The sequence below is a fragment of the Dermacentor variabilis genome, chromosome 6 (assembly GCF_050947875.1).
Source record: "Dermacentor variabilis isolate Ectoservices chromosome 6, ASM5094787v1, whole genome shotgun sequence".
Taxonomy (NCBI): domain Eukaryota; kingdom Metazoa; phylum Arthropoda; class Arachnida; order Ixodida; family Ixodidae; genus Dermacentor; species Dermacentor variabilis.
In genome coordinates, this window is record NC_134573.1 from 159,369,118 (window position 1) to 159,393,368 (window position 24,251).

Here is a 24,251-nt window from a genome sequence, read left to right on the forward strand (position 1 = left end):
GGGCAACACGCCAAAGCTGCATTTGGAGCGGTAATGCCACGAGGCGCTCGCGCGCCGGTTTTTGAGCGCGTTTTGGTCGATTTCTGCTGCAGGGGGGCCTGCGCGTTTCGAGCGATTTAGGCTTATTTTGATATTCCATTTTTTTTTCTCGCGTTTGCCAACGTCCTAGCATTTCGTCCACGCAGTGGCAAAAGTAAAAGGACGAGACCGTCTGGAGAAGAGCGCGAAAGAAATGTGGAATGTAGAAAGGAATGACGCTAGCTAGCGCCGAGGTCCTTCGGAGGGTATCGTAAAGCAAGATAGTACGCGCTCAACACATGTTAGCTCCGAGTCGCTATGACGCAATCTGTATAGTCCTGGATATGAAAAACCGGGCAAGAAGAAAGAATTATGAAAAAGACAGATATACGCTTAACAAATCCAGCCGCCACAGGAAATGCCACAGCACCGACATCGCCATACCCATTGTAACTTTTTTTTTTTTTAATTTTGTTTTCCCTGTCTGGTAGCTTGCAGTACATATACGAAAGTAAATATATTTCCCGGTTATTTCGCGCCCACTGTATCTAAGGGGGGCCGGAGATAACGCTAAACTGCGCCAACGGAAGCAAGATCCACGGCGAAACCGGCTGACGCGGTCTTCGCGGCACTCCGGAAGCGAGTAAAAAAGATAAGAAGAATAAGAAAAGGAAAAGGAAATCAGAGACGAGGAATATCGCTAGACAGCCAGCGAGCCAGCCACCGAATTCCATGAACACACAAAGTATCTTTCCGGGTGACCACATCGTAGCCAGCTCTAGCGGCTTATCGACCGCATGAAACCAACCCGCACACACGTATTACATGTATCCACGCGACGAGGAAGACGCTGATAGGCTGCTTCGTAACAGGCACGCACAAACAAACGAGGCAGGACGTTCTAACGCCAGAATGTACGCACAACACGCCAACGGAAACCTTTTTTTCCAAGCAGGGCGAAAAGCTCGGTCCAAGCTAACCGGAAAGGCGTCGTCATTCGTTGGCTCGAATGTACGCCCAGTGTGACGACAAAGTCAACACAACACTGACGTAAGACGAGGCAGTCAACGCTGCGAGCTGGCCGTTACGAGGATTTCAAGACGCGTTCGCATTTTCTTTTTTTTTTTTTTCGTTGTCATTTCTCGAGGGTGTGTATTGGCTGCTTATTACACATTTATATACACCCTCAAATATCCGCGGGAGGCGAGCGATATCTGTCGTCTCGCAGGCTTCGCAAACAGTTTGAGCAAGCGTCGATGTTGCCGCACGGCTTGGCCACACACACAAGTCCCGTCGTCCTGCCGTCAAGGAGTGAGCGCGTCAGCAGAGCTCCGTTGTGTTTGCTTTAAGACGGGGCAGTAAGCAGAGGGGGGGGGGGGGGGCGCCTGCTGTGACGTTGTCGCGAACGGTTGTTCCCTACAGCGGAGGACTCGACCCTATACAGCGTGCGTCACAGTAGATCCCTCCTTACAAGGGGAGGCATTTTAGCTGTTCGCTAGAGGACAGCGATGAAGCTCGCGTGCGGGATTAGACACTGGGGAGAGCGCTAGACCGCGCACGCTAAGACCCGCGGGCTCCTCTCCAACAAGGCGTCGGTCTTGCAGCCTATTCTTAGGTCGGCCCGCAGCTTATCAGAAAGAAAGGGAATGAGAGAGAAGCGCCAACGAAAACTGACGATGTGAGCTCCACTACTTTCGCGGGTGGCTACGTCAGATAGGGATTGTGGGAGTGATATGAGAGGAACTGTAACAAGAGACACGCAGATGCGGGAACGTAAAGAGAGAGACAGCGAAGAACTAAGGAAGGCAACTTCGTTATTTATCAAACTAAAGTCAAGGAGTGTCCAGGAGCCCGGACTGTATAATAATAATAATAATAATAATAATAATAATAATAATAATAATAATAATAATAATAATAATAATAATAAAATTAATCGGCTTTAGAGGACCGTGCGACACAGTAATTCATATATTCCAAAGCCTAAAAAGTTACTTATATGGAGAGCGTCGTAATCCTTTCGAGGATGGTGCATTTTATCGAGAAGGCGGCAATGGGGAAGAAGAATGGGGAATGGGGCCTTGCTGCTTCCTGTATGCAAAACATTCCTATATAACCGAAAAAACTGCCCCCCCCCCTTTTTTTTTTTTGCTGGGTGTGTATCAAGCCCTACCATATCGGCTATAAGACGGATAGAATGCGAACGCACCATCGAAGCATGCGGCTGCTAAAATTGTTAGAACATAAAACGCAGCAACGCGTAGACATTAAGTGCCTCAACCTGGCCAAAACGGAAGGCAATCCATATAGAACTCACGTGGGGATAATTTCCGACTGACTTTCTGACCCGGGCTATTTCAAAGGTCAACATGATCCAAAACGCCGGCACGAACGCTTTCCCGAGTCGTCGATACATACAAACACGACCTGCAAACACGGGTGTGTAGACGCGGTAGCGAATCCCAGCTTTAATGCCTAATTGCATGGGGATTTGTGCCCTATCCGTAACTGAAAGCCTATCCGAAATCAAGTGGCTGACACGGAGTTCCTGGAGACAATGCAGATGGCACAATGATTAGACAGGACACGCGAGCCCAGCCAAGAAACGATTCTTGCAAAATCGACCTGAAACGCGCGCGTACACGAGGAAAAAAAAAACAAAAAAACGACTCACCGTGTCCTGGCACGGGTTGCTGGGGTTGATGAAGTCCAGGCCGCGGACGCCCTGGCCGTTGAAGCAGTCGTTGATGTTCTGCGTGAACTTCCGGTGGACGGCGGTGAGCGCGTACACGCACAGCGCCGACTTCTGGCTGGGCCGGTTGTAGACGTCCGTCTCGTCGCGGCTCTTGGCGAACACGACGAAGAGCACCTCGTCCTGCGCCGTGATGCCCAGCGAGACGGCCAGCTCGGAGCCCGGCTTGCCGACGAACGCGGCCTGCGCCAGGTTGTAGTGGATGCCGTCGGGCGTCTGGCACACGAGCGCCACCTCGGTGTACGAGTAGTAGTGCACGTCGTTCTGGCAGATGCGCACCAGCTTGGAGATGTACGGCTTGGGCTCTTCGGTGAACTGCTTCTGCACCGTCAGGAAGTAGGAGAAGCCGCGAGAGCTGAAGCCGAACACGTACGTGATGGGGTACACCTCGCGGGCGAGGCTGTTCACGAACACCTTGGTGCCCGTCGAGACGCCCGTGACGGCGATCGAGAAGGTGTCGTTGCTCAGGTCCAGGCTGCGAGACGAGACCGCCGGCACGTCCGACCGGTACGGCCCGTTGCCCGTGAAGGTGACGCCCACGTAGAGGACGTGCATGCGCGACAGCCGCTCGGGGCCGTTGGCGATGAAGGCCACGGTCGAGGCCGTCGCGTTGTTCGCCACCACGGACTCGTTGGCGGGCGTCCGGTAGTTGGTGATGTTCTCCAGGCTGTGCACGGTGCACACGCCCTGGAAGAGCGAGCCGCACGCGATGAGCCGGCTCTGCGGGTAGTCGATGACCAGCGCCTTGTTGTAGTAGTCGTGGTACTTCTTGGTGATGGACGGGCAGAAGCGCGTCACGGGGCAGCCCGGGTCGTCCTTCTCGGGGCCCATGACGGCGCGCGCCTGCAGCTCGAGCTTGCTCGACAGCTGGTAGATGGTGTTCACGGCGCCAATGTACACCTGCGCGCGGAGGGAGAGACAGGGCCACACACGTGTCACTGATGCAAATATCTCGCTTCTTTCAGACGCAACATGCCTCCATCAACGCGAGAGCTGAAGAAGCAAGTCTTTCAACTGCGCTACCAACGTCATTTCCTGAGGGTGCCGGGGTCTATGGGACCGGCGTCAAAAACCGTGCCTCTGAGTATAGCCAGCCACACTAGTATCGGGCCTGTATACGAGAGCAGGGAAAGAGGTGCTCACCTGTCCAGTGTAGCTGTTGACGGCCATGTGGATGAACCTCTCAGTGGACGGGTCGGTGAAGACGGCCGGCTTGTCCGGCACGGTGCTGTTGCCGGTGCCGTTGCCCGGGGGCGCCTGCCGCAGCTCCTGTGCCGCGGCCCCCGACGACGACGCCGCCGGCGAGCCGGGCTGCTGGCGGAGCGCCGACGCCCAGAGGCCATGTGCCGAGGGGGGCGCCGCCGCCACCAGGAGCAGCAGCGGCGGCAGCAGCGAGCAGGCCGCCCACCAGCGGTCCCGCCTCGTCATGGCCGCCAGACACGGGCCAGCCCTTCAGCCTGCACAGTCAGGTCAGAGGAACACGTTGAAGCTGGGGCATACATCGACAGCAGCACGGGACGACCGCAAAAGGGAGAAGTTCAGCCGCATTAACTCTGCGACTGAAACACAGGCACAATCGCCAGAGCAATAGGCAGGGGTCGCTATAGCGCACATCCGCTTGCGAAAACGCCCAGCATTCCTCACGTTTTTTCGTCGTTCTCGGCGTGAACTCGCGCGCGCGCTGTGTCTAGAAGTTTAGTAGTTCTCTTTAAGCCCCTGCGCTCTAATGGAAGTCACACCGCACGTAAGACCGCTTCTCTCGTCCGCCGCCATTGCGTATGTACGAAGCATCGGAGACGCAGCGAAGCATATACTATCAGTTCTGTGGCCACACATCGAGACAGCCTGAAGTGCCTTCGGAACTACCTTTCTTCGACAAAAGTAATAGCTGTTAAAACGCTAACTTCCGAAAAAGAGCCGCTGTTATTTCTTCATCCGAACTATGGCGAACGACGTCGTCGACGAAACGTGCAACTTTCGGTCTCTTGGCCGGCGGCCGAAACATGATGTCGAAAGCTTGCTTGAATATACTAGCTTCCGAAGCTTCTTCTTCGCTTGAGTCTCCACTGATCGATTCAGAACTTGAGCTAGATGAATCGCCGCTCCTCGCAAGCAGTAAAAGCGCAACTTGACGATGCGAAGCACCATCTTCCGAGAAACCGCGATTCGCGTTCACGGGCGGGCGCGCCATGCGGTATACGTTGGCTGTGAGTGGGCTGACATCAAGCGACTTCCGGACGACTCTGTCAATTTTTGCGGAGAGCGCCGCTCCGTGGAGAGGACCTAGCGGTGGAGCTGCTCCCAATCCACTAATGAAAGATACGGGAAGCACTCCGAATCTCCCAATGGAATACACTTGCACCGCAAGGTGCAGAAAAACTACTACCGGTAGTGCTCCGAATCTGCCATTGCAATTCACCATATCTATCCATCGAACTATACTATAACTGATCTGCAAGTGCGGTCTTGTCTAAATGGACGGCGATGTGGGGCGACACATCTCGCATACCAACCTGCGTCGCTATGCGGACTCGTTGGGACGTCACCTTGGAGTACTAGCGTATATAGCGCAAGCAAGACGAGAACACGGAAGAGAACACAACACATGATAGAGCCGTGAACATGACAGCGCCGTGTCTGTGTGTTTATGTTCCCACCTGTGTCGTCGTCTTGCTTGCACTACACTATAGTATTCCAAGCCCACATACCAAATTCGCGTCCCAGTGGATGCGAGTTCATTGCCAAAACACACGTACGTGCTCCCCCCGCTAACGGCAGTTTCAAACAGTGGAATTATGTCTCACCTCTTCGGCGCGCGAAAAATAACTGTGAAATACAACAACCCAGACATGCAAAAAAGTGACTATGCGACGACAGCCGAGTTCCCAGAACCTCGGCGGCCTTATCTGGCCGCATAACGACGCCAGAGTCGTGAATGGGACTGCCCCCAGCGGAAATGTGACTAATGCAGGCAAGCGAGAGGGCCGGCCGGACTCGATAAGAAAAGAAGCGGAAAGACATTGCCAGCGCGGAAGCAGCGGCAGCCAGCGCAAACGGAAGTTGCGCAAACACGACAAGGTAACAAAACAAATGTAACACCCATGCAGCCTGCAGCGCGGCGTTTTGCGACGAAAGACAAATGCATGGGGCGCGGCTGTGCCCGCGCAGTGACGCTATAGCTCGGCCAGCCGGTGCAGGCTATCTGCCGCCGTGGAAGTTCAGTTTTGAACACGATGAACACGAGGTGAACTCTCGAACGGACGCGGGAGCCGCATTTCAGAAGGCAGTATATGGAGACCCGTGGGAGCTATTTTGCAAGTATTCTGCTATTGCACTAGGTAGTGGACATGTTCATTTCGTCTACTGCGCGAGTTTTCATTTCCTGGACTGGGGTATCCGCCACAAGGAGCTCGTGCCCCCAGGCAATCAGCACTTAAGCAGCAGACGAAATGGACATGTTCACGTACTACAGACAGACACTTACAGAATAGCCCCCCCCTGGCGCCCTCAACTACGGTGTTCCTTATAACCTTAGGGACATCAAATCCCATGTGCACCAAGGCTGGTCCTTGCTCGTAACAATGGTCCCAAACACGCCGGTTTATTAATGCGAAAGCATTACATGTCCCATGAGGAAGAAAATCCGGCGTTGTCTGCAACGAGTGGAAAAAAAAAATCATCATCCTCAGTCGCTTTATCAGCGCCTTTTATAACTTGAGCAGTAATACAGAATTAAATTTATAAGATGTTACAGTACGATGGACCTAAGGCGGAGTAAAGTGAATTACGGTGAAGTGGATTAAGGTTGGTACAAATCAGAGCAAGGCGTATTAAGGTGGATTAAGGCTGGTGCAAGCAAGGTGGCTTAAGGTAGAGTTGCGAAGGAGACATGACAACGTATGACCATCACGTATCATGGACGTAACCAATTAATTAGATAAGTCATTATGCTTTCTCATGGAAATCCCGTAAGGATACTTCGGTGACTCATTTGTTAAACAATAGACTGCATCAATCAAAGTTACATGACGACTTGCGACAGTTAGATGAGCCCACAAAGCCAGTACGCAAAAGTACTTTTTATTTATTTTACTTGGAAGACGTCTTAAATGATTGGCGCTAGTGACTAGCTTTTTGCGAAGGACTCCTCAGTTTTGTTCTTGTGTCGCTACAATTATTTTCTTCTGAGTAATCAACTCACGCGGCAATGTACATAGCTATTTCTTTTACAGCGCAGCTCTTAGGCACCCGTTCCTGCGTTGAGCGTCGGCGTAACCGACAGAACGAGCACAGCGAAGGATACATGAGCGAACGCGGAGCGCAGCGGGGGACGAAAGACGGCGATAGTGAAGAAAGCGCGAGGAGGAAGGCAGAGGAGAATGCAGTAGAACCATGAAGCAGAAAGGAGAGGAGGAGGGTATGGCGAAAGCGTGAGAAGCGTAGTGCCGTGCAAGACGGGCTCTGCGGCGACGACCCCTACGAGATGGCGCCAGAGTAGCGCGCCGTCGTCTGTTAACCGATGGCATGCAGCGAGAGCGTACACCGAAACCACACACGGAAACAAAGCACTGCATGAGCGGAGGTCTGTCTGCGGCGGCTGCTGTGAATCGCGCCCACGCCGCACCCACGCGTGCCTCACCACGCCCGAGTTGTGGGAGGCTGTGCTGCTCAGCGCACGCCCGGAGAAACGACTCTGGGCAGTTCGACTGGCTGACGACGCCGCCAAGATTCAAGGTCTGGACGCCGCCTGAGGAAGGGGACCTCCGATGGGGCTAGTGTCCCGGCCCCCGGCCCCCTTGACTCCAGCACCGACATTTCATAAAGTTTTCTTTCTCTCTATCGCGATCTTCCGATTAGCGAGGCAGTCGCGCCACACTTCGCTCCGTTTGCAATGTGCCACACGATACAGATGGTCCGCGCCAGCCGATATATCGCGAAATGAAAACACGTATAGAGCCGCGCTCAAATTTCGCGTTATGGAGTATCGTAACCGTCGGTGAATTTCCTTATTCAAGTTATAATTACTACTTCGAAAAATGATAAACAAAAAATGAGTGTTGACAGCATACCGCCGTAGACTCTGTTTGGATCGGACCGCTGGTACGATCTGTTGGGAACTCGGCGCTGACGCCCGTGGTTGTACCTGGGTCGCAAGCCCCAAGGGTAGCGTTGGCCTGGCGGCCTGGGGTACAACTGGAAGCATCCGAAGGTCCCGGCAAAGCATGAGTCGACTGGTAACAACGAAACAACTTGTTTATTTTAACATCGCAAAGAGTTGGCGGTCAGGTTTGACCGTAGTAGAGAGACGGGAGAGCACTTCACTCAACAGCAGAAATCGGAGCCCTCCCTTTGGCGTCCGGGGGCAGCTGTTTTTATACTCTCGCAGTTGAGGGCAAGAAGGAACCCCTCAAAAGACGAGCACGTGAATGTACAATGGGCTAATGGTGACGCACACTGTCGTAGCGATGCCGTAGCACCATGTCGAGCACGATCTCGTAGCACCCTGTCGTGGCGCTGCCGGTCGGACACAATGACTGTAATGAGAGGATGGTCCCTGCTTTGGCATCGCCTGTTTCGGGCACAATGACTGGAACGAGATCCCTGCTTTGGCATCGCCTGTTTCGGGCCCAATGACTGGAATGAGATCCCTGCTTTGGCATCGCCTGTTTCGGGCACAATGACTGGAATGCGAGGATGATCCCTAGGCGGTCGCATCGCCGCAGTCGCGCCTGGAAACACCTGGCGATGAGTGTTGCGGCGACGACGATCGGGCCAAAATGTCTGCCGCCCCGCCGCAGTCGCGCCGGCAAAACCACGTGTCGCAGGCGAAACGCAACAACTCCCTTATTTACTTTTAATCCGAATAAATGGAGAGAGAAAAAGGGCCCGTGGTTGCTAACGTCGCAGTACGGGTATAAACACGTCACTTCGGCGAGATCGTCACAGCTGTGCGAGGGACTTGTATATACGCCCTCAAGTTCTAAAGAACTTCTATGGCGATGGCTTCTGTCACTTACAACATATCTGCCAAACACCAATGATGTTAAGTTTTGTTGACCTCCTTAAAGAATCATAAGTAAGCGAGTACGAAGAACTTACAAAAACAGCTCCTGAAGGTTTGTCGTTCTTTCCAGTAACTTATCGACTAAGAAGACGACACAGCTTGCTTATTAAGCAAAACGAATGCTGTGGTTAAGGTGAAAGCCGCCGTTCCTCCGTGCACAGTAAGCGAGCACCGGACCTACAAAGCTCCTCGTAGCGGTCGACAGTCGTAACGCATATAGCGACACCGCAGTCGAAGAGCACCACAAACAGCACCGATCGGAAGCAGCAGCAACAGACATAGGCAACTCTAGACCTCAAAAGAGGGCTGGACAGGTTCCACGAGAAAACGACAGGGACACGGATCACAGTTGCGCGTTGCCAACACGTTAACCGCGGTGCCGCCGTCTCGTCCTCCTAAAGCAGGTAGCAACAACAACGAACCCACCTCCGCAAAGACGAGAAGCGCGGTCGAACGCTCCTTCTCCTGCCGGCGGCGACCGAAGCTCGGGAATCCGGTTGATCCCCAATGCTCACACAACCCTGCGATCACTCCGAGACGACACGAGCGTGCAGCACGTCGACCGGCAACAAGCGGGCAGCCCGGCGGTACACAGCGAAAGCGGGGGCGAAGCGTGCTCGTGTGTCACCGGCTGCGGCGGCGACGTGCGAGCGACTCGAAGGAGACGAGCGCTATCAGGAGCCGGGCGGAGGTGGTTGCACAACAAGCCCAGACAGCGCACGGCGCGTCGTCATACGTGGCTGTTATTCATCGGCCTCCGTTCCCAATAGGCGCCCCTCTTCGCCCACCCTTCCCCACCCCTTTCCAAACTCCGGTCGGTGGCAGGAGGGGTCTTATCGGCCGGTGAAGACGACGAGGGTGCCACGGTGTGCGAGTGTCAGTCAATGTGCGTGCGCGCACTCGTATGTGTACACACGCGAGCTTGGTATAGCAAGGAGAAGGAGAAAAAAAAAAAAATCGGACCTCTCTCGAGAGGGGCTCGGCCGAGATACGTCGGGCCTCTTCACAGGACCAGACAGGGCCGTCTATCAATTTGCTCTCCGGCAGCCACACAAACTTCCCGTGCGAGCTGGCGGCGCGTCGATTACTTATTGTGGTGCGTGCGTGCGTGCTTGCGTATACATGTCCGAGGGAGTCCATCCCCGGCGGAGAGATCAAAAGAGACCGAGTGCCACGGCGACCAGCGCCCGGCGTTGTCGTCGCACTCGGGCTAAAAAATGAAGCCGCCGAGGCACAATGTGCGCACAAATAGTGTTGCGCGTGCAAAATAGCCTGAAGTGCACGACACGTACAAACATGCACACAGTGCGTCGGCTAAAAGGTTTCGTAGACGGACCTCTCCGCAACGCAGCCCAGCCGTGCAAAGGCCATAGGGCAAACAACTCCGATTTCTCCTACGTGAAATCGGAGTGAAACCATATTGTTCTGACGCTTTCATTGGCCTTCAGAAGGCATTCGATAGTCAGTCATGAACTTCTACTACATAAAATGTATAATTTTGGTTCCAGAGGGCCACACCGTTCATTCTTTCATAATTATATCAAACAACGAAAATAGTGTGTAAGGAACAGAAGACTATTGTAGCACGTTGTTAAATATTAAATCAGGAGTAGCTCAAGGGTCCATTCCAGGACCCTTCTTATTCAATATTTATATTAATTAACTAGCCAGTTTACCACTCCAATCCAAGCTGTACGTATACGCAGATGACACTGCACTTGTACTGTGTGGGACATGTTATAGCGAACTCGGAGATACTCTTCAAATAGATATAGAATGTGCATGTTCTTGGTTTCTTCTTAATACAATAGTCATTAACAATTGCGAAACAAACCTTATATGTTTCCACAATCCACATAAAGCCGTAATAAATTCAAAGCCGATTGCACCACACTTGCTGTGGGAATTGCTCATGTATCCCAGTGAAGCTAGTAGACAGTGCAAAATATTTAGGAACGACATTCGACAAAACAATATCTTGGAATATCCACATCGCGGAAGTCGCAACAACGTTAAGAACGGTTTGTGCTAACCTACGTTCCCTGACATCGTTATGCGATGCACCTATAAGAAAAATAGTTTCCAAGAGCTTAAGCGAGTCGGTGCTAAAATTTGGTATACCTTATACGGTTCCGCATCTCTTTAGAAATTAACTGTGTTAAATAGCATGCTAAGAAAATTGCCTCTAGCCTGTCATATGGAGCACAATTTCATAGTAAAAATGTATTACTCCGCATGAATACTTTTGACATATTCACAGAGAACCAGTTTCTATTTCATTACTTCTCTCCTTCTTTCAATGTGATAAACATAAACATGCGAAATTCACGCAACACAGAAAAGTTTATTATTCCTCGCGTGTGCACTCATTACGGGAAGAGAACACGTAAATTTTATGCACCTTCAAACTTTAACAAATTTGAAATCATTGCCACACTCACCCCTGTTCGACAAGTTACGCAATTCATACGATCATTTGGTCAGTCAACTGAATGAATCCACATGGTCTCCTACACTGTCCAGTTTTTATGTGTACTGTTTTTTTTTATGTATAATGTAGAAAAAAAGATAATTTCGCGTTTATGCTCCGTCTTGACGTCATACCTTGTTTAACCTCTCCCCTCCCCCCTTCTCCTCATGAACACCGTCTCGTTCCTCTAGAGCAGAATGCACCGAAAAGAAGGTCAACAACTTAAAAAAAAAAAACAATAATAAACCACGATTATGAGGGCGGCACGCCGTAGTGGGGAAGGGAATCCAGATTAATTTTGGGCACCAGGGGTATTTAACATGCCCACAATGCACAGGACACAGACCTCACAACCTGTGTTTTTTGCATTTCGCCCCTATCAAAATGCGACCGCCGCAGCCGGGACTCGATCCCGCGTCCTCGTGCTTATAGCAGCACTACACCATAGCCGCTAAGCCACCGCGGCGGGTGAAGAAGGCAGTACGGAAGGCGGCAGCCAGAGAGAGAGAGAGAAAGAGAGAGAACGTTGAAGAGATCACGACATACATCTCCCACGGGGAGCCAAGCCCTCTACACAATCGCACTCGCGCCACCTTAACGGCACCACGCACATCACCTCTCCGAAGCAGCAATGATTCGCGAAAAACCTCGTCAAATATTTAGCCAGTATCGCCTGGCTCCGCAACCCGTCCTTTACCTTTTTTTTCTTTTTTCCTACCAGTTTTACCTTCACGGTTTCATTATTCCCGAGCGCGGCGCGCCGCGCATACGATCGCGCGCTTTCCAATTCGCTTCCGTAATGGCACGCTTTCACGGCACTGCAGCGATAGCGATCAGAGAGAGCGCGATGGCCTACACACAGACGCACACACACACACACACCCGGGCGCGGTGCCTAGCTCCACTGTGGAACCCCGCTCGCGCGATCGAAACCCGAAAACGCGCCATACACTGGCGCTACAGCCCACGGTCTAGGCGGCGCTGAGACGCCATAAAAGATTCACCACGCTTCGGCTGGTAGAGAGAGAGAGAGAGAGAGAGAGAGAGAGAGAGAGAGAGAGAGCACAGCGCATCTGCGTGCGTCGGCGACCCCGTGAACGACGACTGCGGCGTACACACGGAGGAGGAGGACAGGCGCCCCATCGAAAGCCGTCGATGCTGACACTACTTGTCACGGTGACTCCGGCATATAGAGGAGAAACGCGCGAAGAACACGGTGTATACTGGTACAAATAGCACGGTACATAAACAAAAAGAACGGAAAAGAAAAATCCAGATCAAACGGCGCATGCATGTATGTATGGTGGGCGCGCGAAGCCTATCGGACGGTATCTCGCGGTTGCAGAGCTCCCGACGATGCATACCACACTGGCAAGTAATTAATGGCCTGCCGTTTATTAGGCGATGAAAATGAGCAGACAGGAAGAGACAGAGCTGTTCTTCAACTATATATATCCATCAAGTGCTGCGAATCGTACAGCCTTTTGTTATAGGAACCGCCAACAGACACGTTCGAGCACCGATCGCGCTAGAACGTACTCCCCTTGAGCAAGAATATATACAGACCCGGGATTCCGCGATAGAAAGCCGATTTTTTCATTATTATGTCACTGTGGCGTGAAACTGAAGACTGGACTCTAAACGTGTGGCATTGCGAACTTTCCAGTAGACGCGTCAATTTAATTAGGGTTGGGGATTGGGCGAGTTGGTATTGCATTCTAGAGCTGACACAGCGCAACATACAAAAGAAGAAACAAGCCGAGCCGGCCAGATAAAGGAAGAGCGCTGACTTCCAACTGGTTTATTGGAAAGTTGCACGAAATATATACCTACAGGAAAGCATCAGGACAGGTCGTCAAAACACTTCACAAAACGCCACACCGATAGAAGGTATATACACCATCATGAGTCACAGAGCGCGCAATTCTGTCATGCAAGGTTAAACTGATCAAAAAATCTTGTTTCCTGTGGAGATGGGCACAAAGATGGCGCGCTAACGCACGTGCTGCCAGCCCTTGCTATGAGATCGGCTTCAATGATCTCCCGCGTAAGTTGTGATCGGTGCTTTTTTAGCACTTCACACCGATAAAAATTCGGTTTACATCCACGGTCGCGACAGTGAATTCCTAAGTGTCCCTGTATAGCCCGGTGCACATTGTAATCATGTTCTTTTAGTCTTTCATTAGGGCAGCGACCAGTTTGACCTATATATCTTTACCCGCATGATAATGGAATTGAATAAACAACCCCAACAACGCAAGACTGAAAGCGCTTCTTGTGCATAGTCGAACCGACAGTAGTGCGCGGATGGAACGCATCTACGACAATACAGAGCCTGCGTAGCGTAACCGGCGCAGAAAACACTACTCCCACGTTACCCTTGTGGCCAATCTTTTTTTAATCTGTGAGAGACGTTATGCAAATGTGGTATGACTACCGGCCTCTTGTGATCATTATTTCTTCGTTGGGCTTCCGTGTCACTGTCCTTCTTTAGCTGCTTTAGTAGCTTTTCAGCTATGGCCGACAGTAGTGTGGCCGGGTGCACGGCACAGAAAAGTCGATCAACTTGACCTGCAAAGCTGCGCTGCATGGTATGATGACAGGATCTCCTGAGGGCATTTGTATGACAAAGATTAGTGATGCTTCGCTTAACCAGCTTAGAATGGGCTGAGTTAAATGATAAAAGAGGCTTCCCGTTTCTTGGTTCGTACATCCAGCATACATGGTCACGTGAAAGAAGTAAATTTAGGTCTAAAAATCATAAGCTGTTGCCAGTGGGCATCTCATGGGTGAACAGAAGCGGATAAAAGCAACTGTTAAAAGTTTTCACAATTTCGTCTGATGTGGGCCGGAAAGCAGCGTTGTCGCAATCTACAAAGGCCAAACAATCATCTACAAAACGCCATACTTTGACGACACTTCGTTTATCTAGCATGCTCAATAGCAGCCGGTCATGATGAGCAAGGTAGATGTCACTTAGGAGAGGGGCCAGGCATGAGCCTGGTGCACACACCATTGTCTTGAATGTACGTCGATTTTAGGTAAACGATAACAGTTCAGTGAAGCTGCTGCTATGAACACCAGTGCGATTCTGGAAAGCTATTGCACCAAAGGAATCAATGGCTTCCTCAACACACTGCAACAACTTGTCGTGCGGTAAAGAATAATATAAATCTTTTACGTCTACTGAAAAAGCTTGTAAGACCTTGTTATTCTCTTTGAGGAAGTTTGTCAAAGCGTCCGAGTTCCTTATTAAAATAGGGCCGTCAACAGTAAGCAAGTTCAGTTTCTCTTGTAAAAACAGTGCCACGGATTTCTGCCACGCCCCTCTTTCTGTTACAATAACCCGCAAGGGGCAGTCAATTTTATGTGTCTTGGGCGTGAAAAAACATGTCAAGGCTCAGTTTCTTGCACTTATCGACTGCTTTGGACAGTTTTTCGAAACAAAACGCATTGCACAGCTTTTCTGCTTCGGATTTAACTTTGGGCAACGAAATGGCAACCACGGGTCGAAAGACAGAATCGACGTCAGTGGTAGCTTTCGTGAGGAACAAAGAATTAGGCAAAACCGCAAATCCACCTTCTTTGTCTGAAAGCAAAAGAGCAAGGGAGTGCTCAGGGTGTCTACGAAGTCGACATTTCCGAATTCCCTGAGTTTTCCAGGTTTTCCCTGAGTGCCTTCGCAAAATTTCCTTAGTGATGCAGAACTATGTTTTATGTCAAGACGGGCTGAAACCATTATTTCCCGATACTGTCACTCTCTAGTAAGCATATGAAAAAAATTTTAAAAAAGAACGACTTAATCCAATTTGAATACTAAGGAGTAGTGTTTATGTTATTCAAAAACAGAATAAAGGGAGGGGTTAGTAAAATGCGCAGCAAATAAAATGTCTTTAAAAATATGCAAATCGAGTCAGACATTCTCAAATACGAATAAAAAGGAGATACATATAGAAGCAAATATTTTCAAATATGAGCTATTTCTATCAACTGATAGCAAGCTCAGTGGTATGAGGCCCGAACTTTGTCACAATTGGGACTCTCTTTCAACAGCTCGTAAGTCAACCTCAACTGTCCTGACATACTCTCATCCCGCCCACAACACCTCACTGTTGTGTTTAACTGCTTTAAAGAGTTTATATTGGTTTAGATAAGGGACACCTGCATCTCGGCATCAGCCAACACTGCTTTTTTGAGCTCAAGCTCCTTCAAAACGGCGGCAGCACGCTTCCTTTCCCGTTCATTCCTCAATGCGTAGGTACATTTATGTTCTTGTCTTCCTTCCGCCAGTCGTTCATCCCTCGGACCATTTGAAGCATCTTCCTGGTCAGTTGCACAGTTCACGTCCGATTTTTTTAACTTCTAGGGGCTGCGAAAACATCCGAAAAATCGGCCAGTTGGAAAAAATAAATGGTTGTCATTTAGTGCCCTAAGGGCTCCAACCGCCACAGGCGCATTCGAAAACGCTCTGAAGGCCTGTCGGTACACGTATTAGGCATATAGGTGCCCGTGCTGTGACAGGAAATACCGGGTGCATGCGTGCATAATTAAGGAATACATACTGTGTCCCGTGGCAATAGCCCCTTTCCACCCTTATGCTTCACTGCAATACTTTTGCGTGTGCTTCACCAAGTGACATTTCTGTACGGAGGCGGAGGTGACCTTCGGAAACCGGCATTATGCAACGCACCGTGCTTTCCAAGCTTCTGAGCCAATCGCGAGGACCACAACGGCGGAATCCGTGCCATTGCTGACAGTAGCGAATGCTTTCAATAAAAAACACGGCACCCAACAGTAAGAAGCTTCATAGCGAACGCCGAAGCAGCTAGGCCTAGCGTTGCCGCAGCGGTGGCTACGGCTGCCAGCGGATCTGCGTGCGAGAGCGCCGGTTCGAGGAGGCGAGGTAATCAAAATGGCAGTAGTGGTGGCTTTGATTAATGCCGTTTCGCACCTGCTGTCACGGCAAAACTTCCGGAAAATCGTACGGTAAAGAGTTCTTGCGTCCGAAATTTCAGACGTTCTGATACATTGACTCTAAGGGGTACGTGGTGGTGCCGCATGGCCGTCCAAATTATCGGGAATCTGGAAAGTCGGTCGTTGACAGCACACTGTCAAGTCCTCCAGCCGACGACAGGGCTTCAAAGACGATTCATTAGGGTTCCTGTCTGTTACTCACGCCAGCATTACCGCGACTTTCGACCATTTCAATAAAATTACAGCTAATTTTCCCTGATAGAGGCACAAAATCCCTGAGTTTTCCCTGAATTTTTCCAGACTACTCAAAATCCCTGAGAATTCCCGGTTTTCCCGGTTTTCCCGGTTGGTAAAAGTAACTCTTTAAAGTAACTCACAAGTTCCTGATTGGAAGCTTCTTGCTTGGCGGCTTGAAGCACGAAATCGCATCGACACCCTCAGCCACACACCTGTCCACTTCGACCTCGGGAGCCTTTTGGGCTACTTGCCTGACGTAGGTGATCAGCTCGTGCGGCGAATCGGTGTAACGTTTTGTGAAGTGTTATGACGGCCTGTACTGATGCTTTCTTGTAGGTATATATTTCGCGCAACCTGCCAATAAACCAGTTGGAAGTCAGCGCTCTGTTCCTTCATCTGGCCGGCTCGGCTTGTTTCTTCCTTTGTATTTTGCGCTGAACCAGTTCTAGAACGTCAGTTTAAGTATGCGCGGTTGAACTATGACGAGATTGTTTTTTTTTTTTTTTCGACGAACCGCATACTTTGGCTCAAGGGTGCCCACTAAACGAACAACACCAAAGAGAAGCACCTTCATCAGGCTTGTTCTTCCCAGAGAGAGAGAGAGAGAAAAAAAGAGAGAGAGAGATCAGTAAAAAGCGATGTCTGAGAACAGTGGGGCAGTGTTAATTCGGGCAGTCAGCAGAAGAGCCCAGCCCCAAATACGCTATCCACTCAACATTCGGAAGAGAAGAGAGCCGCAAGCAAAGTCCGAAGTAAGCTCGGACAAACATGGAGTGGAAGCAGCGGGATGTCAAGAGACGGCCCAAATCAGGTCAGATGGAGGACACGCGCGAAGACAGGTACCATCGCAGACGCTATCGGGGAACAAGATACGAACCAGGGCAAGCGACCGGCGGTGTTTGAGTGTCAGAAAAAAAGCCAGCGCTAACTGGGCGTCGTTGGCTTCACCTATCGCTACACGTGCAGACAGTGCGATACAGCCTTGGTCGTATATCGTACCTCTTGCACGAATGCCCTCAAATACCGATTCACACGGCACGCAGAAGTCCGCCGAACAAGTGTGACGCGCAGCCCCGGCGGTAAAATAATCGAGCACATGCATGAGCGAGCCACAGCGTATGGGACTTGCAAATAACAAGAACATGAACACAACAGGCGGCGGTGATGACGACGACGAATGAATTATGACGACGAAGAAAGAGCCTACGGCATGATGACGGCGACCGCATGACGAAGCCATCTACGAGACTTGGCGAGGACCGTGATCGATGCTCAGTCAACTCAAGATGCTCTCGCAGTGACAGTATCATCCACTCATGGATAGGTGGGCTCTACTGATTGTTTCATTCTTTCTCTTTAGTTATTGCTCGCTTTCTTTTTTGGGTGTGACAGTCATTTTACATATTTTGCACCTCCTCCTTCTGGCGTCTTTATTATAAATCTCTTGAAATAGTCGGACCTTACGTAAAAGTCCATTTCTCGGTGCTTCACAGCCTCAGTTCTTATTCCTTTCGCAACCACCCCGTTTGCATAGTTTCTGGAACCGCAATTCATAATCGGCCACCATCAAACACAGCGTTTAACCATTTCGAATACTCTGAATAATCAAGTAAAACTGGTAAGGCGAGGACAGCTGTACCTAACAGGAGGAAAGCAGGCGGCTGCGCTCAAAGGAGCGGAGGGGGATGACACACACACACACACACACACACACACACACACACACACACACACACACACACACACACACACACACACACACAGCGAGAGAGAGAGAGAGAGAGAGAGAGAGAGAGAGAGAGAGAGAGAGAGAGAGAGAGAGAGAGAGAGAGAGAGAGAGAGATGCAAATGAAAGAAAGGCAGGGAGGTTAACCAGAGTTAGAACTTCCGGATTGCTACCCTGCTCTAGGGAAAGTAAAGACGGAAAGAAGAGCGTGACAAAAAACACGAAAAAAAAATGAAAGAAAAAAATTTACCGAAAGAAACAAATCACGAGGAGCAAGAAAGAAAGCGCTGCTCCAGCAGCAGACCGTCCGGTCCTGGATTCCTCATGCAGGCTGACCTCGAGTGCGGGTAATGGAAACAGCATGCCCCTCGCCGGCTGGGTTCCCTGGAGGAGACCCAGCAATGGAGACAACGCCGAGGGAGGCCGCGGTGCCGACGCCTGCCGGGATTCAAGCGAACGAGATGGATGGAAGCGTAGCGGCATGCGGCGACGGGGACCGCGAATGGCGGCTTCGGGTCGCCGCCCTTGCGCGGTCCTCTCTCCCCACCATCCCTCCGAGAGCGGGAACGCGCGCCAATGGCCCGTGAACACGCTGGCGGCGAACGCGACACAACAATCACCGCCGCGCACGTCGGCTCCCATGACGCGTCAATGGGCCGGAGGCGCGGCGTTATTACGAAAAGTTCACACAGAGGCATCGCCGCGCGCTCGCTCAGAACGAGCTTTCTTTCCTGCCGTTGCGCGCGGCCGCGTGTAAAGGTGAGTGGCCATTACAAAAAGTGCGCGCACCGTTTTTTGCCCGCGCCTGCAGTGCAGCGATGACGGCACTCTTGCGTAAGCGCGCAACAGAAGCTGCCTCGACAGAGCGTGTGTAGCGGTGGTCGCGAAGCGGAAAATTCGTCCATTTCGGCGCCCCGCGCGAGAATTATTACCGAACGCGCGTGACCAGCGGGAATCTCACGTTTCCTTAAATACGTCGACCGGCGAGTGTCACGGAACGCGGCTCCGCACTTGGCGTGAAGAAAAAAAAAAAAGGAAAAAGAAGCATTATTATCCTCTCGCAGTGCACGCGCTCGAGGAGTGCAAGCGAAACCAGCATAGCTTTTTGCCACGAGTGAAGGAAACGTCGCAAGCAATTGTACGTTGCAGATCAGCCAAGGCCGTGGGCTCTCTAACGTAAAGCTATTCCAATTTTTTTCTATTCCAATTCTGCAATCAGCCCTCCGCGATTGGTCAAAGATGTTGGGGAGCCACCCCCCCCCCCCCCCCATCTCGCTTGTCTGTCACGCGACGTCACGAAAACGCCATAGCTTCCCATCTGATATGACGTGTACACACCGATTATGCATGATTGGACTGAACAAAAAAAAAAAGATACTTATTTGCGATTCGACGCCTTTTCGCCATTAGCCCTCCGCTACTGGTCAAAAGTTAGCTGGCTGCACCCACTTTCCCTGCCTTTCACGCGACGTCGCAAAACCGCGAAAACTCACCGCACAAAAGTGACGTGTACGCGTTAAAGATGCAGTTATATGCCGAACGAAACAGAATCTTTTTCTGAATAGCCGCAGGCTGGCTGCCTTTCCGAAAGGATGGCTGCCGCCGTTCGCTCAGGCCCTGGCTACTTGCACCTGCCGGAGAGCTTGGGTTTATTTGCGTATAATAAAGCTTTTTGCGTGACCACGTGACGCAAAACGTTGCGCGACGTGTTGAGCCCTTTCGGCACGTTTACGACCTCGCTCCGCCAACTCTTCTTTGCTGAGGATCCGTTTTAGCGAAATTTTTAACCTTCCGTAGCACGCCGCCGCAATTTTTCGACCGACCACCGCAGCCAAGTGAAGGAAAGCGGACTAATCGCGGACGCCGGCATGACCCTCTTCATCCGGTCATCTATTTTCAGAGCGTTGGCTGGTTACGCAAATTTGACGTCAGGATATTGGAACAAAAACATATTGGAATAGTTTTACGTTATAGGGCCCCACAAGTGATTTCTCAAACCTAAAATATTAAGGAAACCGTTAAGAGGAAGACGGATGTCGCCCTCCGTATATGCGGAACTCGGAGAAAGACAAAGGACACAATACGAGTAGATCACGCCGCGTTTCCTCCGCAAATAACTATTTCTGAACTTCCCTACGCTAACAGCCCTGGTCTACAGTTGTGCGCAGATGACGCCTGGGATGAACCCGAGTCAGGGTGCCAGCACCTTTTGCCTTGTAACGGTCGTTTATCTAACCGACGTGCGCAGGAACGAAAAAAAAAAAAAAGAAGAAGAAGTCCTCCTCTGGATGGAAAACGACGCGCACTCATATTCAGAAGTTGTGCTAAGGGACCTGAAGTCGCCCTGACCACGCGACCGCCTGTTCGCAAAGTAATTTACCAGCCCACTAAACCTTCCTACTTGCCACACAGCGCGGGAGAGGGAAAGCAATATGCTAGAAGAGGGGTGTCAGAAGATGGGGTCAGATATGGAGTAAAAAAATCACGACTTGTAACCTTGTTTTTATTATAGTCGATGACATTATAAATAATGCCAATAATAAAATACCAATGACAGCTTTCAAAGGTGGACACTTGAATCAAGATAAGCGACCGGAAAGTCAAGGGCTTGACACAGCTCTCATAGCTATCGGATATAGCTAGCGGATATCCTCAATACGCGCCAAATATAAGCCTTGGCAGAGAGAGAGAAATCAAGAGAGTGCTGCGTATTCACTAATGTTTGACAGATGCCAAGAAGGTTTCCGCTATTGCCATAGCGATTCAGTGCCAAAATATCACTTTGAGCGTTATTTACTCTGCCGTCTTTGACTCATCTCGAAAGCAGTTTAATCACGTGCACTGTTGTCCTCCGACCTTCAATTTACTAGTCCTCAATTACCGTGTACTCCTCTAAGCAAACAAGAGAGAGAGAGAGAGAGAGAGAGAGAGAGAGAGAGAGAGATCAGCCTTGCAGGAACATGTAGCTGTCCACTTCGCCGTGAAAGAGCCCACTCAGACCAGATCGCGTAATGAGACAGCAAGCTGTCCACAGCCGAGGGCCGGTGGGTGTCGTTCACCTAACGCAAGGCCTGTCCCCCCCCCCTCCTCCTCCTCCTCCTCCACTGCTGCCCCCGTTATTTCTCCTTTCTCTTCTATGCATAAACGATAAGTGTCCTCTCGTCTAAGACGACGACGGCCAGGCACAAACACCGAGCTCGGCTCCCGGGCCCATCCCTACTCATCGGAGAGAGGGACGATTACGACGGCGACACGAACGACACAATCAAAACGGGAGCCAAGGCTATAGCTGACGCTCGGACGCCGCGCACACAGACGCACGGTGAACGGCAGCAGCAGCAGCAGCCACGAGGAGAAGGCACAGAGGAAAGGGAGATGGCGGGGGTGAGTGGAGGCCCTATCGCGGTAACGGCGCCATGACCGAGGAAAAACGCTCATAGAGAGGGGAGGGGGACGGATCCGGATCGATTCTCTCGCCGGACGAACGGCAGCATCGCTATAAGGACAGCGACGCGAGCGCCAGGCCTGGCCGTCGCGTTGCGAGCAAGAGGCTCGTCACACCGGCCAGCAAATGAACCGTGGGAAGGGTTCATAAAACGGCTCCGCGCTGAGGAGGGCGACGGCAGAGGCGGACGCCGCCGCCGCCGAGCGCAGCGCCCCGCGCGTATACGTAGTATTACGGCCGGCTGCCCTCTCTCTCACCGACGGAAGCGGAGGATCCGCGGGAGCGACGTATTTATGCGCCGAGAAGCGGAAAAAGCGCCCGCGATGCGCCAGTTGGGTCTACATCAGAGGAGAAACGCGCGATATTTAAGGAACGAAGAGGAAGAAGAAAATAAAGAGGTAACCAAACGGTTGGGGAGAAGGGGGCAGTTAAAAAAATGAACGAAGAAAGAAAGAATAGAGGCAGCAAGCTACGGTATAACGACCTGCGGACACACATTATACGAGCGCCGCGCTACAACGCACGCGTGTACAAGCGCCGGCCAAACGAGCAGCGAGCACTCTCGGGTCATAAAACACGCCCGGGATCAAGTACGCGCGCATCGCGCCGAGGTGCAGGTACCCCGGTTTTGGTAAAGATAGGGGGCCCGGAGAAAAGACACAAACAAGAAGGGCTATTCAACGAAAGAGGCAGCGTAGCAAGACGAAGAGGACGCGAGCGCCACAAGTGAGGCCGAGGAGCTCCTAAATGAAGCGCGTGCTTCTTTCCAGCCTCCCACTTCGGCGGGTCTCGTCCTCGCGTTCGCGCCCAGGCGCGCGCCACCTTGCGCAAAAGGCTCGATGGAAATCGAGGCATGTGCATGCGCCCGTCAGCGCCGCAAGGGGGGCGCGTCTAATATGTTCCTGCCCTTACGACCGCTCGCGCGAGCGCGTGCGGCATTCTTCAGTCTAATGAACGTTCTCCGCGCAGCTGGGGCCGGTGCACTCCTTTACATACGGTTCAAGGTGCGCCCTCGTTTCCTCCCAGCCGCCTGGCCGAACGTAACGGCTTCCGCACCTTGGGACTGCTCGCATAGCGGCAGCCGTTAACAAACAACGCCGGCAAAATGATGCCGATCTTAACGGACGGGCCTCCCTCCCTGGCCGTGGAAGCGACGGGCGCGCGCGCTGAAAAGGACACGGCGGGCTAGAGGCGCACCGGGTTAATAATACAGTTACGTGGCCCAGGCGCCGCACCGACGCGGGAGCGATTTTCTTCGCCGGGGCGTTGCCCACATACACACACCCGTCGCGACGACAGAAACGGGTCTGTGCGCGAGGTCTATGTAGGCAAGCCCACGTTCCCGTCACGGCGCAACAGCTGCAGGAGGAAACCTCGTACACGCCGGGAGCAAGCCGGCGCCGCGGCTGCACTGCAAACGCACTCGAAAAGTGGAGGCTGGAACCACGTGGTCAACCGACGGGCTGGCTCTTCGGAAAGCGACCCCACGGACGCCTGGTCGCATCACGTGCGTATTCACTGCTGCACGGATCACGGCCACTTTGGCTTGCAAGTGTTAGACGTCGCTAGACTCTACAGCGTCAGTTAAAGCCAAACACAGAGCGGATTCGTAATGACTCACTTTTGCCCGCAGGCGACGAAAATACTGCTCTAATCTCAACATGGAAGCTGGCCTCCACAGGGCGACTATTAGTCTTGATGTGCCCCTCCTTTTTTTCCTTCTACCAACAAAGGCCACGAACCATCCTGTACGATTACAGATACATTCACTTCTTCAGTGAAGCACAGCACGTGCACAAATGTGGCAGCGCGTCACTTCACCTAAGCACAAAACACCGCGGGAAAACGCGCGCCCAGAGAGAGCCCATTCGCCCCTGAATTTCTAAAGTTGCACTCAAGGACAGGAAGTATACTACCCCTATTCAAATACAGATTTTTTTTCTTTCTTTCTTTGCTCCTTTCTTTATTTCAGTCACTGCAAGAAATGTAGGCACAACGCTGTATGCGTCCCAGTCTCAGCGAGTGTAAGTACAGCAGGAAATGTTGTGAAACTTACCGTAATTAAGCCTTGGTAATAGCAGCGGCGTCATCAGTCTGCAAAGAGAAGAAACAAAGTGCGGTCAGGCGCCATCGCATGGCTACGTTATGATAATTTTTTTTAAACCTTATTCAACTGTAGCCTTCATTAAATTACCAAATAATTGGTAATCAATAGAGTACGCTGTTCATTCATGCTGTTTGCGCTGTTCATTTACGCAATAGACTACGCTGTTCATCACGTAGAATATGCGTCAAGACAAAGTTCTGTCAGTCGGTTGTCAGGTCGCCGGCCGTGTGAAAAAGTGAGCGCAAAAAAGAATCGCCAGGGAGCCTTGGTCGCAGCACAAACCCGAACAGTACACACAGGCGCATTATGTAATAAGTCGGCGCAGTATTGATGGTACAAGACTGCGTCACAAGATGTCGACACTAGCGCCGCGCGTCGCGGTTCGGTCCCGGTATTCCGCTACAACTCTCTATATACAACATCGGCGGATATCGTATACATCCAACAAAAAGACCGAC

The 24,251-nt window shown here is 51.5% G+C and overlaps 1 protein-coding gene across 5 annotated transcripts in view; it reads right to left on the minus strand.

The window, feature by feature from the left end:
* The window catches only part of PlexA (plexin A), a 350,566-nt gene that overhangs the window by 86,456 nt on the left and 239,859 nt on the right, over nt 1-24,251 (minus strand). For 4 of the 5 annotated variants that reach the window (XM_075696438.1, XM_075696437.1, XM_075696441.1 and 1 more), the window contains 3 exons: nt 23,743-23,780; nt 3,914-4,227; nt 2,693-3,670 (listed from right to left, as the gene is read on the minus strand). In XM_075696438.1, coding sequence (XP_075552553.1) covers nt 2,693-3,670; nt 3,914-4,198 — 1,263 coding nt within the window. In that variant the 5' untranslated portion in view covers nt 4,199-4,227; nt 23,743-23,780. Of the gene's footprint in view, nt 1-2,692; nt 3,671-3,913; nt 4,228-9,260; nt 9,518-23,742; nt 23,781-24,251 lie in introns of those variants that run through there. The other variant, XM_075696440.1, reaches the window with a different exon arrangement.